At 55.6% G+C, this 10,972-nt stretch overlaps 3 protein-coding genes across 5 annotated transcripts in view; 2 read left to right on the plus strand and 1 right to left on the minus strand.

The window, feature by feature from the left end:
- Nucleotides 1-226: 226 nt before the first annotated feature.
- SAPCD2 (suppressor APC domain containing 2) lies at nucleotides 227-3,865 on the minus strand. 2 transcript variants are annotated; one of them, XM_087914534.1, is made up of 6 exons: nucleotides 3,104-3,865; nucleotides 2,613-2,740; nucleotides 2,197-2,343; nucleotides 1,976-2,071; nucleotides 1,187-1,309; nucleotides 227-1,069 (listed from the first exon to the last, which is right to left on the minus strand). In XM_087914534.1, the coding sequence occupies exons 1-6, from the start codon at nucleotides 3,543-3,545 to the stop codon at nucleotides 941-943; spliced, it is 1,065 nt and encodes a 354-aa protein (XP_087770660.1). In that variant the 5' UTR covers nucleotides 3,546-3,865; the 3' UTR covers nucleotides 227-940. The 2 variants fall into 2 exon arrangements, with proteins under 2 accessions (XP_087770660.1, XP_087770661.1); XM_087914535.1 differs by having other exon boundaries at nucleotides 1,976-2,068; nucleotides 3,104-3,646.
- On the plus strand, nucleotides 3,671-9,126 carry UAP1L1 (UDP-N-acetylglucosamine pyrophosphorylase 1 like 1). Of its 2 annotated transcripts, XM_026712347.2 has the most exons (9): nucleotides 3,689-4,334; nucleotides 4,492-4,696; nucleotides 4,790-4,965; nucleotides 5,150-5,322; nucleotides 5,993-6,186; nucleotides 6,796-6,936; nucleotides 7,289-7,474; nucleotides 8,011-8,077; nucleotides 8,837-9,126. In XM_026712347.2, the coding sequence occupies exons 1-9, from the start codon at nucleotides 4,037-4,039 to the stop codon at nucleotides 8,909-8,911; spliced, it is 1,515 nt and encodes a 504-aa protein (XP_026568132.1). In that variant the 5' UTR covers nucleotides 3,689-4,036; the 3' UTR covers nucleotides 8,912-9,126. The 2 variants fall into 2 exon arrangements, with proteins under 2 accessions (XP_087770659.1, XP_026568132.1); XM_087914533.1 differs by lacking the exon at nucleotides 6,796-6,936 and having other exon boundaries at nucleotides 3,671-4,334.
- A 379-nt stretch (nucleotides 9,127-9,505) lies between these two features.
- Nucleotides 9,506-10,972, plus strand: part of MAN1B1 (mannosidase alpha class 1B member 1) — a 10,814-nt gene continuing 9,347 nt past the window's right edge. The window contains exon 1 of the mRNA XM_026712341.2: nucleotides 9,506-9,765. Coding sequence (XP_026568126.1) covers nucleotides 9,595-9,765 — 171 coding nt within the window. The 5' untranslated portion in view covers nucleotides 9,506-9,594. The remainder of the gene's footprint in view (nucleotides 9,766-10,972) is intronic.

Raw genomic sequence — 10,972 nt, forward strand, 5'->3', positions numbered from 1 at the left:
CTTTTATCAGCGTCTCTTGAGCACTCAGCCATATCCAACTTTTCTTTTGGGCATCTGATTTCAGGCTAAAGCCCCTCCGGGTTCCTTTCGATCTTATGCCAGGTACTAATATATAAGCAACAGCAAAAACAAGGTTTAACCTTTTTTTTTTAATTTGGATCTGCACCGTGACAATACTAACACATGTACTGTATTTAGAAAAAAAAACACATCCTCAAAAATGCTACGCAGACGAAGAAAACCACGCACAGAGTTTATTTGTAAACATAGCAACTGGCAGGAAAGTCAGACTCCCAAATCCTTTGGCAGCTTCCTCTTATAATGAAAAACAGCTAGTTGTAAGCAGCCTTTCAGCTGAACACACTGGTGGGGGGGGCTGGGGGGGGGGGCTTCCCTCCCAGCACGAAGGAAACCAAGCAGATTGTGAAGGTTTTCTGTTACACAGAGGAAGTGCACACACATACATGCCCCTTCCGCGGGCACAGTTTGGAGTAGAACAGCATGGAAATGTCAGCCATTAAAAAAAATAATTTTTTAAAAAAGGCCCAATTCACCCAAAGGCACAAAAGAGTTTATTCCTAAGTGGTGGGAATCCGGACCCCTGGGGGTCTCACGGGGTGCTACACATTTTTTTGACCCTCTAGGAGTGTTGCAGTCAGGGAGGAGGTTTCCTTGGGGCAGGGTCAGTGGGGGTCCTCCGCCCTACTCCCGATCCCTGCAAAGTGCCCACTGAGGATATCCTTTCGCAGAGAGGCTGCCGCGACACCCCCTGCTGGCCATGGGGCTCAGGAGGGCCAGCTTGCAAAGAGGGCGGCTGGAGGGAGAGCGCCCACATTCTTCTGCGGCCCCCCTCCCATAGGGGAGATGTCCCCCCTCCCCAGTCTCTTGGGGGGGGCGGGGGAGGGAAATGTCACAGAAAGAGGCCATTGGTGTCCAGAGGCTAAATGAAGGTGGAATCCAACTGGTTGCTGTCCTTGGTACTTTCTGCCCGAGCGCCAAAAAGCTGCTTGATGAGGGCGGATTTCTCCTGCTCCAGCTGCGTGATCCGGTGGCCTTTGTCCGTCACCTCCTGGGGTGGGTGGGGAGGAGGCAAAGCGGTGTTAGCAAAGTGGCTGGTTGGGGCCTTCACCCCCCCCCAAAAAAGAGATGGGTACAAGATGGCTTCTGCTCCTCTGCCCCCCCTGACCTTGATGAGTAGTTTGTTCTGTTCTTTCAGCATGTGGATGGTCTGTTGTGGCCCCCCAGGTGGAGAGGGGCCCAGGAGGGTGGCAGGCGGGCTGTGCGCGGCGGCAGGGCTTGAGTTCCCAGGCTGAAGTGAAAGGGGGTTTAGTGAGTGACAGGTTTCTAGTCCTTATGGGCAGCTGTTCTTTTCCAACAAATCAAACACAATCCAAAAGGAACTGAAACCTTGTAATGCTTTTACAAAATAATTAGCCGTGATAAGCACAAGCCTTGCCAAATTGGGCAAGACTTGCCAAAAGACAACAGACAAGGAATAATTTGCAAAATAAGAATCTTCAAATACAAACTCAGGATACTGGAATGTGCACGAGACTGAGTTTCAAAACGTCTTTGCCTTCTGCAAAGAACGTTCGTTTCACAGCTGGCTTTTATCTTCTTGAAGAAGGGACCTTGCAGCCTTGCTCCCGAGTTGCCCGTACTGTTGCCGTTGTGAGCAATCATGCGTGCACGCGCACTTGGCACAGGCTCCTCGGGAACCTCCTCATCGCTGCTGCCAGCCCCCCCACAATCTCTGAAGGCAGCAGTCCACTCCCTAATGGTCCTGGCCCTTCATCTGAGTCCTCACTCTCCTCAGCCATCTGGACCTGCTGCCAGCTAACCACAACAACAGCAGGGCCTCGCCCCAGGCAAATGCCAGCGAAGTTTATTTATTTTATTTCCTTGATTTATTTTATTTGCACTCATCTTACGGCAGGTCCCACCCACCCCAACCCCACTGCCCTGGGCTCCTCACCTTGGCAGAGAGGGAAAGCAGCTGCCAGAGGCATTGGTTCAGCTCCTGCACTTGCGGGAAGAGATGGCTGAGCTGCGTCCGGCCTCCCTCTTCCTGCTGAGGAAAAGGGGAAGGGTCTGTGGTTGGCTCACCATTGGCCCCCTCCGAGTAGGCTGGCCAGCCCTCCCCCCACCGCCCTGGGAGATGGCTCCAGGTTCCCCCAGCCTGCCTCTTGCCCTCACCTGGCGACCTTTGCTCCGTGCCAGCTGCTTCTGGTGCCCCTGCAGGCGATGGAGCTGCTGGTGGTACCATCCCCGGGCCTCCTCCACCAGCTCCAGCCCCTCCAGCAGGAAGTCCTTCTCCTTCTCCAGTTCCTTCATCTGCTTCAGCTGCCAGGAGACACGGGGGTCGGGGGGGGGGCAAGGCCATCAGCAGCCGCCCTTCCTTTCATCCCCACAACTCCCCCCTCCCAGCTGGGGCACACACTGGATTTGCGTTGGACTACAATTCCCATTGCTCCCAGCGCAGAGCGGGGAGGTGACCCAAGGGGTAAATCCAGCAGGCCAGCTAGGGGGCAGCCTCCCTCTGTCTTGCCAGCTCTTTTGCCAGGTGGGGGGATGTGGAGGGGGGGCGGCGGCGCAGGAATGGGAGTACCAACCATCTCATAGTCCACTCCGTGGGTGATGGTGTGTCTCCGCCGGCTGCTCAGCTGCCGGCGGGGCTCCTTGCAGGAACCCTCGTTTTCCAGCGGCTCCTTCGGCTTCCGGGTCCCATCGGCCTCTCCTGCTGCAGAGGGGAAGAGGAAGGGGGAGAGGTTAAGAGGAGGGGTTCTTGGTAAACCCACCACCCACCAGGAAACCCGCCATTCTGGGCCCCTTTCTCCCTTCTTTCCTCCAAATTTAAAACTGTTTTTTTTCCTTTTCCTTTTGCAATCTGGGGTGCTGTTTCTCCCAGGCGCAGCCCCCAGATCCTGGGAGTGAAACCCCTCCCCACACTCTTGCATCCGGTCTTTCTCCTTCATGTCCCACCAGGGACTCCCCCGCTCCTCCATTAAACCGAGTTAGGGTCGGTCTGCCTTGCCATCAACCGCCGGACTCTGCCCATGATCGGAGAAACTCTGCAGCCCCCTTCCTCGCCCGGGTCCCTCACCGGCTCGCTTGCCCGGCAGCAGCTGCTGCTGCTCCGCCTGCCCGCCGTGGCTGCTCTGCTCCAGGCTCCGAGGGGCGGCGGTGCCGCCCGGCCGATTGCCCCGTTTCAGCGGCGAGGGGGCGTCGGCGGCGGGGCAGGGCGCTGGGCCGGCCAGGTTCCCGCCGGCGGGCTCCCCTCCTCGCTCGTCGCCCAGGAGCGACAGCCGGAGCCCCAGCACGAAGCGCTCGAAGGTGAGGTAGCCGCTGGCCGGCGCCGCCCGGCGCAGCCCTTCCAAGACCCCCGGCGGCAGCGGCCCCGTTTCCCCGCCCGGTTGCAGCCAGCGCGACTCGATCTCCCGCAGGTGCACGTAGCCCCGCCGCCGCTCGTCCAGGATGTCGTAGAGCGGCCGGAGGCTCTGCAGGAAAGCCCGCGGGAGCCCCGACGCGCTGCGCTCCGGCGCCATCGGCGGACAAAGGGGCGGCCGGGAAGGCAACGGGGCTCCCCGTGACGTCAGCGTCCCTCCCTCTCATTGGCCGATAGACCCAATCCTCAACCGCCCATTGGCTGAGCCGTCCCGCGAGCTGGTTTGATTTAGCTGCGGGAGCGGAGGAGCCGCCGGGCCGGCAGAAACCGCGGCCGGAGGAGCCGCCGCCTCTCGCTCGCTCTCCCCTCCGCGACCCCCGGGCCGGAGATGCTGGGGAGGGGCCGCCCTCGGCCGCTCCGGGGGTCGGGGTTAGGCTTGGGGGGCGGCGCTGCTTCCCTCGCCTCTTCCCCGCCGCCTTCGGCCCGCCCCGCGCCTTGGCTTGAGGCGGGGAGCTCCGCCTGGCCGGACGGGGCGGGACCCGCGGCGGAGCCCGGCAGCTGAGCGGCCTCTGGGAGGCAACTGGCGAGAGGGGATCGCGCTTCCCTCTTCCTGCCTTTCGGCCTCCGTTCCTCGCCTGCCGCGCCCCGGCCATGGGGCCGTCGGAGGAAGAGGCGATGCGGGTCCGGCTGGAGCGCGCCGGCCAGTCCCACCTGCTGCGCTTCTGGGCCGAGCTGGGGCCGGCGGAGCGGGAGGCGCTGCTGGGGCCGCTGGCGTTGCTGGAGCCCGAGGAGCTGGCCGAGCATTGCCGCCGGGCTGCCCAAGCCTGCGCCCGCCAGCGACGGCCCTGCCGGGAGAAGCTGGATGGCCGCATGGAGCCCCTGCCGCCCGAGGTGGTGGGCAGCGTCGGCAGCGGCGACCCGGCGGCTCTGGAGCGGTGGGAGGAGGAAGGTGGGCGCGCCCTCCAGCTGGTGATGCCCTTTGGCCTCCATCTCCCCCCCCCTGGCCTGGTGCTGTGCCTCCAGGGCCTGCCTGGCAAGGGGGCTGAGGGTGGGAGGGGGGGTCTCTCTGCGGAGAGGTGGTGCCAGCTGTGCCTTCTGTCCTCCAGGCTTCCGCCAGATCTCCCAGGGCAAGGTGGCGGTGCTGCTGCTGGCGGGCGGGCAAGGCACGCGTTTGGGGGTGCCCTACCCCAAGGGCATGTTCGACGTGGGCCTGCCCAGCCACAAGACCCTCTACCAGATCCAGGCCGAGAGGATCCGCAAAGTGGAGCAGCTGGCCGACCAGAAGTTTGGCTCGCGGTGCCTGGTGCCCTGGTGGGTCCCGTAGCCCCTAGGCGGCTCAAGCCGTGGCAGGAAGGGATCCGGTGGGAAATCCGCTAAGGCCAGGAATCCGGCTTCCTCTTCCAGGTACATCATGACCAGCGAGTTCACGCTGGGGCCGACCGAGAAGTTCTTCCAGGACCATAACTACTTCAACCTGGACAAGTCGAACGTGATCATGTTTGAGCAAAGCATGCTGCCGGCCGTTACCTTCGACGGGAAGGTGATCCTGGAGGAGAAGGGCAAGATCGCCATGGCACCAGGTGGGCGGCTCTTTTCGGGCACTGAGTGGGCCTTCCGGGACTTTCTCTGCCGTTTCTCTGATAGGAATTCCAGCCAACGAAGCCACTTCCGGAGTCATGGACCCAACGGTAGCTGAAGGTAAGCAGGAACGTCTGCCGTGACCAACGGAGGAGTAGAAAGCCGTCGCTTGCTCCTGTGTTGCAGATGGCAACGGTGGCTTGTACCGCTCCCTGGTGGACCACAAGATCCTGGCGGACATGCAGCGACGGGGCGTCCAGTTCCTCCACGTCTACTGCGTGGACAACATCCTGGTCAAAATGGCGGACCCCGTCTTTATTGGGTTTTGCGTCTCGAAAGGAGCCGATTGCGGTGCCAAGGTGAGGGGGGGGCGGTCGGTCTCCCACGAGCCTGGTTTTTAAGTTCAGCCTCTTTCGGTGCCTCATCTCCCAAAATGAACGATGTTCTGACCCAGGTTTCGTTCAAATTAAGAAAACACATGCTGTGTGTAGAAGCAAACCTTTTCGGATGCGACGCTGGGAAGTATTTGCGTTCCCAGCCAAAACTTATTAAACACAACTGTCTGAGATAAGAGCACACCTTTCAGGGTTGTAAAGGCTGCCAAGAAACAGACATCCACTTAATTAGCAGGTAAAGTGACAGAAGTTCCAGCAAAGACAAACCAGAGTCCCCAGGGCTTCGATGAGGAATCGGAATCTAATGATTCTTCTTTGCTTCCTGCAAATAGCACATCACCAAGGGCTGGCTTTTATCCCTTATGGGAGGGGTAATCACCTCCCAGCCTTACTCCTGAGTCACCCCTTTTGCCTCAGCTGCTCTCTCCTTCTAGCAGCTCTGCACACACGCACAATGGGAACAGGCTCTCCTGGGTCCTCTGCCTCGCTGCTGCTGGACTCCGAAGGCTCCAAAGAAAGGACCCCACTCCCAGATGGTCCTGGCCCCATCCCTGCATCGTCCTCGTCCTCTCCAGAGTCCCTGATTGGCTGCCAGCAAACCACAACCAACGATCCCTTCATGCTGCCTTTGCAGGTGGTGGAGAAAGCCCACCCCGCCGAGCCTGTTGGGGTGGTGTGTCGCCTGGACGGAGCCTTTCAGGTGGTGGAGTACAGTGAGATTGCTGTGGAAACGGCCGAGGAACGCCATCCCGACGGCCGCTTGGTCTACCGGGCAGGAAACATCTGCAACCATTTCTTCAGCCTTAACTTCCTTCGGGAGGTGGCGGAGTAAGTCCCCTGCCCCCCATCTGCACCGAGGGCTCCCAAAGGCGAGGAGAGGTTCCCAGGAGCAAAAAAACGAGGAAGAAGAAGAGAGGTTCTTGACACCTAATTGGATCCAGGAAGAAGGAGGGAGGGAAATCCCTGCTTTTAATCTGGAAATTGACGGCTGTTGGAGGTAGTTTAACTGCTCTGCCAAACCGCCGGACAGCTGAGTATTATTCAGAAGGAGTCAAAAAGCCAAAATGTGTCTGGGCAAACTGCAGAAATGCCTCCCGCTATTAAAATTATGAAACAGTTTTCAGGGAGCCGCCAAAACTCACATGATGAGACAACGGAAGTTTCTTTTCTCCTTTTCATTCCTCCCAGACAGCCGAGTCCAATATTCTTCAATTCAGCTCTTTTCCCTTCCGGGGCCGCAAAGAGTTCCCAGGCTGCGTGGGAGTAAATTGGGGGACGATCTCAGAGGGTGGGCGGGCTGCTGCACCTGCTACTTGGTGTGGGGAGGCCCCAGCTGGGCTGAGGATGGTCTGTTTTGGGGGGGCGGGCTCCCTAGAGACAGTCCTGGGGTTAGAAAGTTCCAGGTCCAGTTGGCAGGTGCCTTTCTTTCCTCCGCAGGCAGTTCGAGTCACAGCTGGTACCCCACGTGGCCATCAAGAAAGTGCCTTACGTGGATGAGGAAGGCCGCCGGGTGCAGCCCCTCGAGCCCAACGGGATAAAACTGGAGAAGTTTGTGTTTGACGTGTTCCCATTTGCTAAGTTAGTGTCCAGTGCCTCTCTTTGGGCCGAAGTGGGACACAGCCAACTGCGGAGCGGAGCGGGTGGCAGAGTGGGGGCCCATCGGCTCGTCGGGGCGGGAGCTGAGGAGTGATTTTTTAATTTATTTTTTCCCCAGATTTGGTTGTATTGTGCTTTATTAATTTGATTCTTTTTGTTCGTTTTTATTGTTTATTGTTTATTTTATTTTTTGTTGTTTTAAATTTGGTTTTACATTGTGTAAGCCACCTCGAGTCACCATGGGCGAATAGGCGGCAATACAAACGTAATTTAATTAATTAAACCATCGGTCAGCCCATTTTAAGCACCCACCTTTTCCTTCCTGGGTTGACAGAAACTTTGTCGCCTTTGAAGTCCTGAGGGAAGAGGAGTTCTCCCCTCTGAAGAACGCGGACACGGCTGCCAGAGACACTCCGACCACAGCGCGGCGTTCGATTCTCTCTCAGCATTACCGCTGGGCCATCAAGGCGGGGGGAAAATTCGTGACAAAGGACGGACAGCCCATCCCGGAAAAGGAGAGGTGGGCATGCGCTGCTCATCAGCCCAGTTGGGCAGGAGGTTTTGCAGGGGCGAAGAGGCAACCCTTGCCCCATCCGACCCGCTGCAAAATCCTGGGATTGTAGCCATCGCTGGGTTTTGGTTTCGTGCATTATGTGAATCGGCTGCGGGTCCGATTCAACAAACAAAGCTTTGATCCTAAGTGTTTATTTTATCAGTAGGATGGGAATGTTTTAGAGTTAAGTCAATATTGATTTTTTTTTTAAGATTTAATATCTGGGGATATTGAAACAACTGTTAACTATTTATCAGACACCTATGAAAAAGTTTCCCAAATGGTTAGCAATTAATATTTAAAAAATCTCCATTTTCAATGGTAATTCAGTTGAACTGGATGCATATTTAAATCTAGAATTATTATCCGAGTCTCGGATAGCAGATGTGGTTATTCCAGGGAATAAACTTTAATGCAGTTGGATCTTTATTATCCTCCAGCATAACTTGTGTTTGTGTATTTGTAGAGAGCTTTAAGTGTTTTTGTTTTCCTGTCTTTCTCAGTTTTTCCCAAGACGAGGAACCGCCTGCTGTGTGCGAGATCTCACCGTTGGTCTCTTACTTTGGAGAGGTCAGAAAACTATTCTCCGTTCAGCTCCAAAAGGGTTAAATATCTGTCGCCAAAGGGAACAACTTTGGGCTGGTTTTGCACTAACTCAGAATAAGGGCAGCAACCCTTTTTAAACATTTACTGATTGGTGTTTTTTTTTCCTTGCAAAACATGGAAAGAGACAGAATTTAGCAGCAGAAACTTTGCTTTGCACGTAAAAATGCTAATATTGAATTAGGCCTGGTGCAACTCGGGACCTTTCCCTTGTTTTGTAAACTTTTTTTTTAAGAGCACATGTTCTGCTTATTACGCTCTGGATGGGTATAAAGCAGACAGAGCAACTCCACAAATTATCCATACAAAGTTTTTTTTATTGGTTCATCAGGCATCCTTATCAACTCAGTTATGATGAGGTTCTTCTTAAAGTCCAATCCTTTGCATATCTGCATTATGGTGTAGAAAGATAATAAACTCTCAACCCCATGATGATTGAAGCAGCTATATGGTAATGGATTCAGGCAAGAGTGAAGAAACCTCCCCCAACCCAACAAGGGTCAATTCAGTGACCAATCAGGGTTACAGATGTGACCACAAGGGCAGTTGGTGATCATTGCAGAAAGCAAACATCATCAAAAAAAAATTTCTCCACCATTTTTCTGCTAGTTCAATTATATTTTAATCACACAGTCCGTCTCCATCTTTTGGGTTATTCTAGCCTTTGAGGTGTCCTAAAACAATCCACCACGTTCAGTGTTTTAAACTCTTTTATTTTTTTTGCAGGGGCTGGAAAAATATATGCGGGGCAAAAGCCTTCCATCTCCGTTTCTTCTTGATGAAAGCAAAGCTGAATTTTAAACTTTGGGTGAAGCTGGACAGCTCCAATTTTGGAAAAAAAGGTCCACGTTTCATTTAAAAACTAAAGCAATTCTTTTTAGGGGGGGAAAAAAATAAGAAAGAGTCAAGAGAGGGCTTTGAGAACCAAGGCATGTTTACTTCTGGAGGAGGAAAGTCGGTAAGACGACAGGATATGTGAGAATTTTCCTTCATATTAAAGTGAATGTTAAAAGCAACTCTGGCAAGGTGTGTTTCTTATGTTTCCGCATTCTTAGAGGGGTAGGATGGAGATTTGATCGAAGGAGACGGCTAGTTTTAATGGCATGTTCTGTCTTTTGATGCCACCTTCCACCAGTTCTGCTCCTGTCTTCTTCTCTTCATCCTCCTTAGAAGCATCAGCCAGGAAGGGCAGCATACAATATAAAGCATCAGGCTGGCTGCAAGAGAAGCGAAATATTAAATATGGGGAGGCGAGGCCTTCTCGCCTGCTATTGACCGGCTACCCCAAGTCAGCCTCCTCCTGCGCGTCTCCCAGGGACCACTAGAGGCCGCTGTAACCCCTCCAAGAAGGGAGGGGGACTCCGCGGCGTCCCTGCGCGGCCGCTCTAGGCTCTCTCGCTCGGTGCCGCGGACAGCAACAGGAAGAAACATGGCGGCGGGCGGAGGGGAGCTCCGCGGCTCCTGAAGGAAAACCTTTGGCTGCCATGTACTCGGCCGCCGCCTCTTCGCCGCCGCCGCCGCCACCGCCGCCGCCGCCACTCCTGTCACCCTCGCGGCGGGATTTCATCTCGGTCACGCTCAGCGGCGGGCAGTTCCAGGCGGCGGGCGGCGGCTACAACAACAGCAAGGCCTGGCGGAGGCGTTCTTGCTGGCGGGTGAGAGGAGCCATAGAGTCGGGACTGGGGGGGCGGGCAGAGGGGCTGCACGGCGCCCTCTAGAGGGGAGGCAGCGGGCGGCTTTTTGCCCCGCGCCCTCTGGCGGCGGGGTCGGAACTGCAGCGCCCGGGCGGACTTGCCCCTTCGCGGAGCTGCAGAGGACGCGGGGAAGGAAACCCGGCACAGGTCGAGCCCTTCCTGGCCTGATGAGCTTGGGTGGGGTGGGGGCTGCAGCGGCGGGTGGGGCGGCCCCCTCGGCCCCTGGGGTTGAAACGCTCCTGCGGGGCCGCAAGGTGCAGGCAGGGGCTGCTGGCCTGGGGCTTCGGGGTTTGCTGTCCCGAGGGGCGGTGCTGAAAAGGCGGACTGGGAAGTCTCGTGGCTGGAGCAGGTTTGGCTTTGAAGCAGGCTTGGCCTCAGATCACTGCCAGTCACACACACACACACACTCACACCCCGAGTAGACCCATTTCCTCCACCGACTGGAACAGGGCTAGTTTGAGCCACCACGAATCCAGCGTCGAAGGGCCCCTGTTGGCTGCCGATCAAAGATCCCATGGCGCCTGGTTGGAAAGGTTTCGGGCAGCTTTTTAGGATCCTCAAGAGCTTGCTAACTCTTGAGACAGGTTCTTATCAGGGCAACCTGGTCTAGCCAAAGATGAGACGGAGCACGTACTGCTTCCGCTTCCGCCTTCCAGCCCCAATCCTGGGTCCTTTGCAGGCAGTCGCTTTCACGACAAACTATTTGGGTGTTGAATTTTATATTTTACCCACAAAGAAGTCGACTAGCATAGATCTGTTTCAGGCGATTTAGCTCTCGTCAGCTAGCCATACCCTTTCTGGGATTCGAACCCGGGCTACTTTTGCATATTAGGTGGATGTATTCACCTCTAAATCACGGGCTGTCTTTGCTTTATTGGCTATACCAGGGGAGAGATTAAATGTTCTTTTCCTGGTGAAACCGGTCCATCAGGGCAACCTGATCTACCCAAATATGGGACAGAGCACATACTGCTTTCGCCTTTCAGCCCCAATCCAGTCGCTTTCGTGACAAACTATGTTTGTCTTTAAGTTTTGCCAACAAAGAAGTAAAGGGAAACTAGTATAGATGTGAAATAGATCTATACTAGTCTCCCTTTATTTATGTGTCGGTAAAATATAAATTTAACACAACTTAAGGTAGATTGCATCTGAACACGGGAGTTGCGTC

This window comes from Pseudonaja textilis, chromosome 17 (genome assembly GCF_049901715.1).
Source record: "Pseudonaja textilis isolate UNSWEBS1 chromosome 17, rPseTex1.2, whole genome shotgun sequence".
In the NCBI taxonomy this organism is placed as follows: domain Eukaryota; kingdom Metazoa; phylum Chordata; class Lepidosauria; order Squamata; family Elapidae; genus Pseudonaja; species Pseudonaja textilis.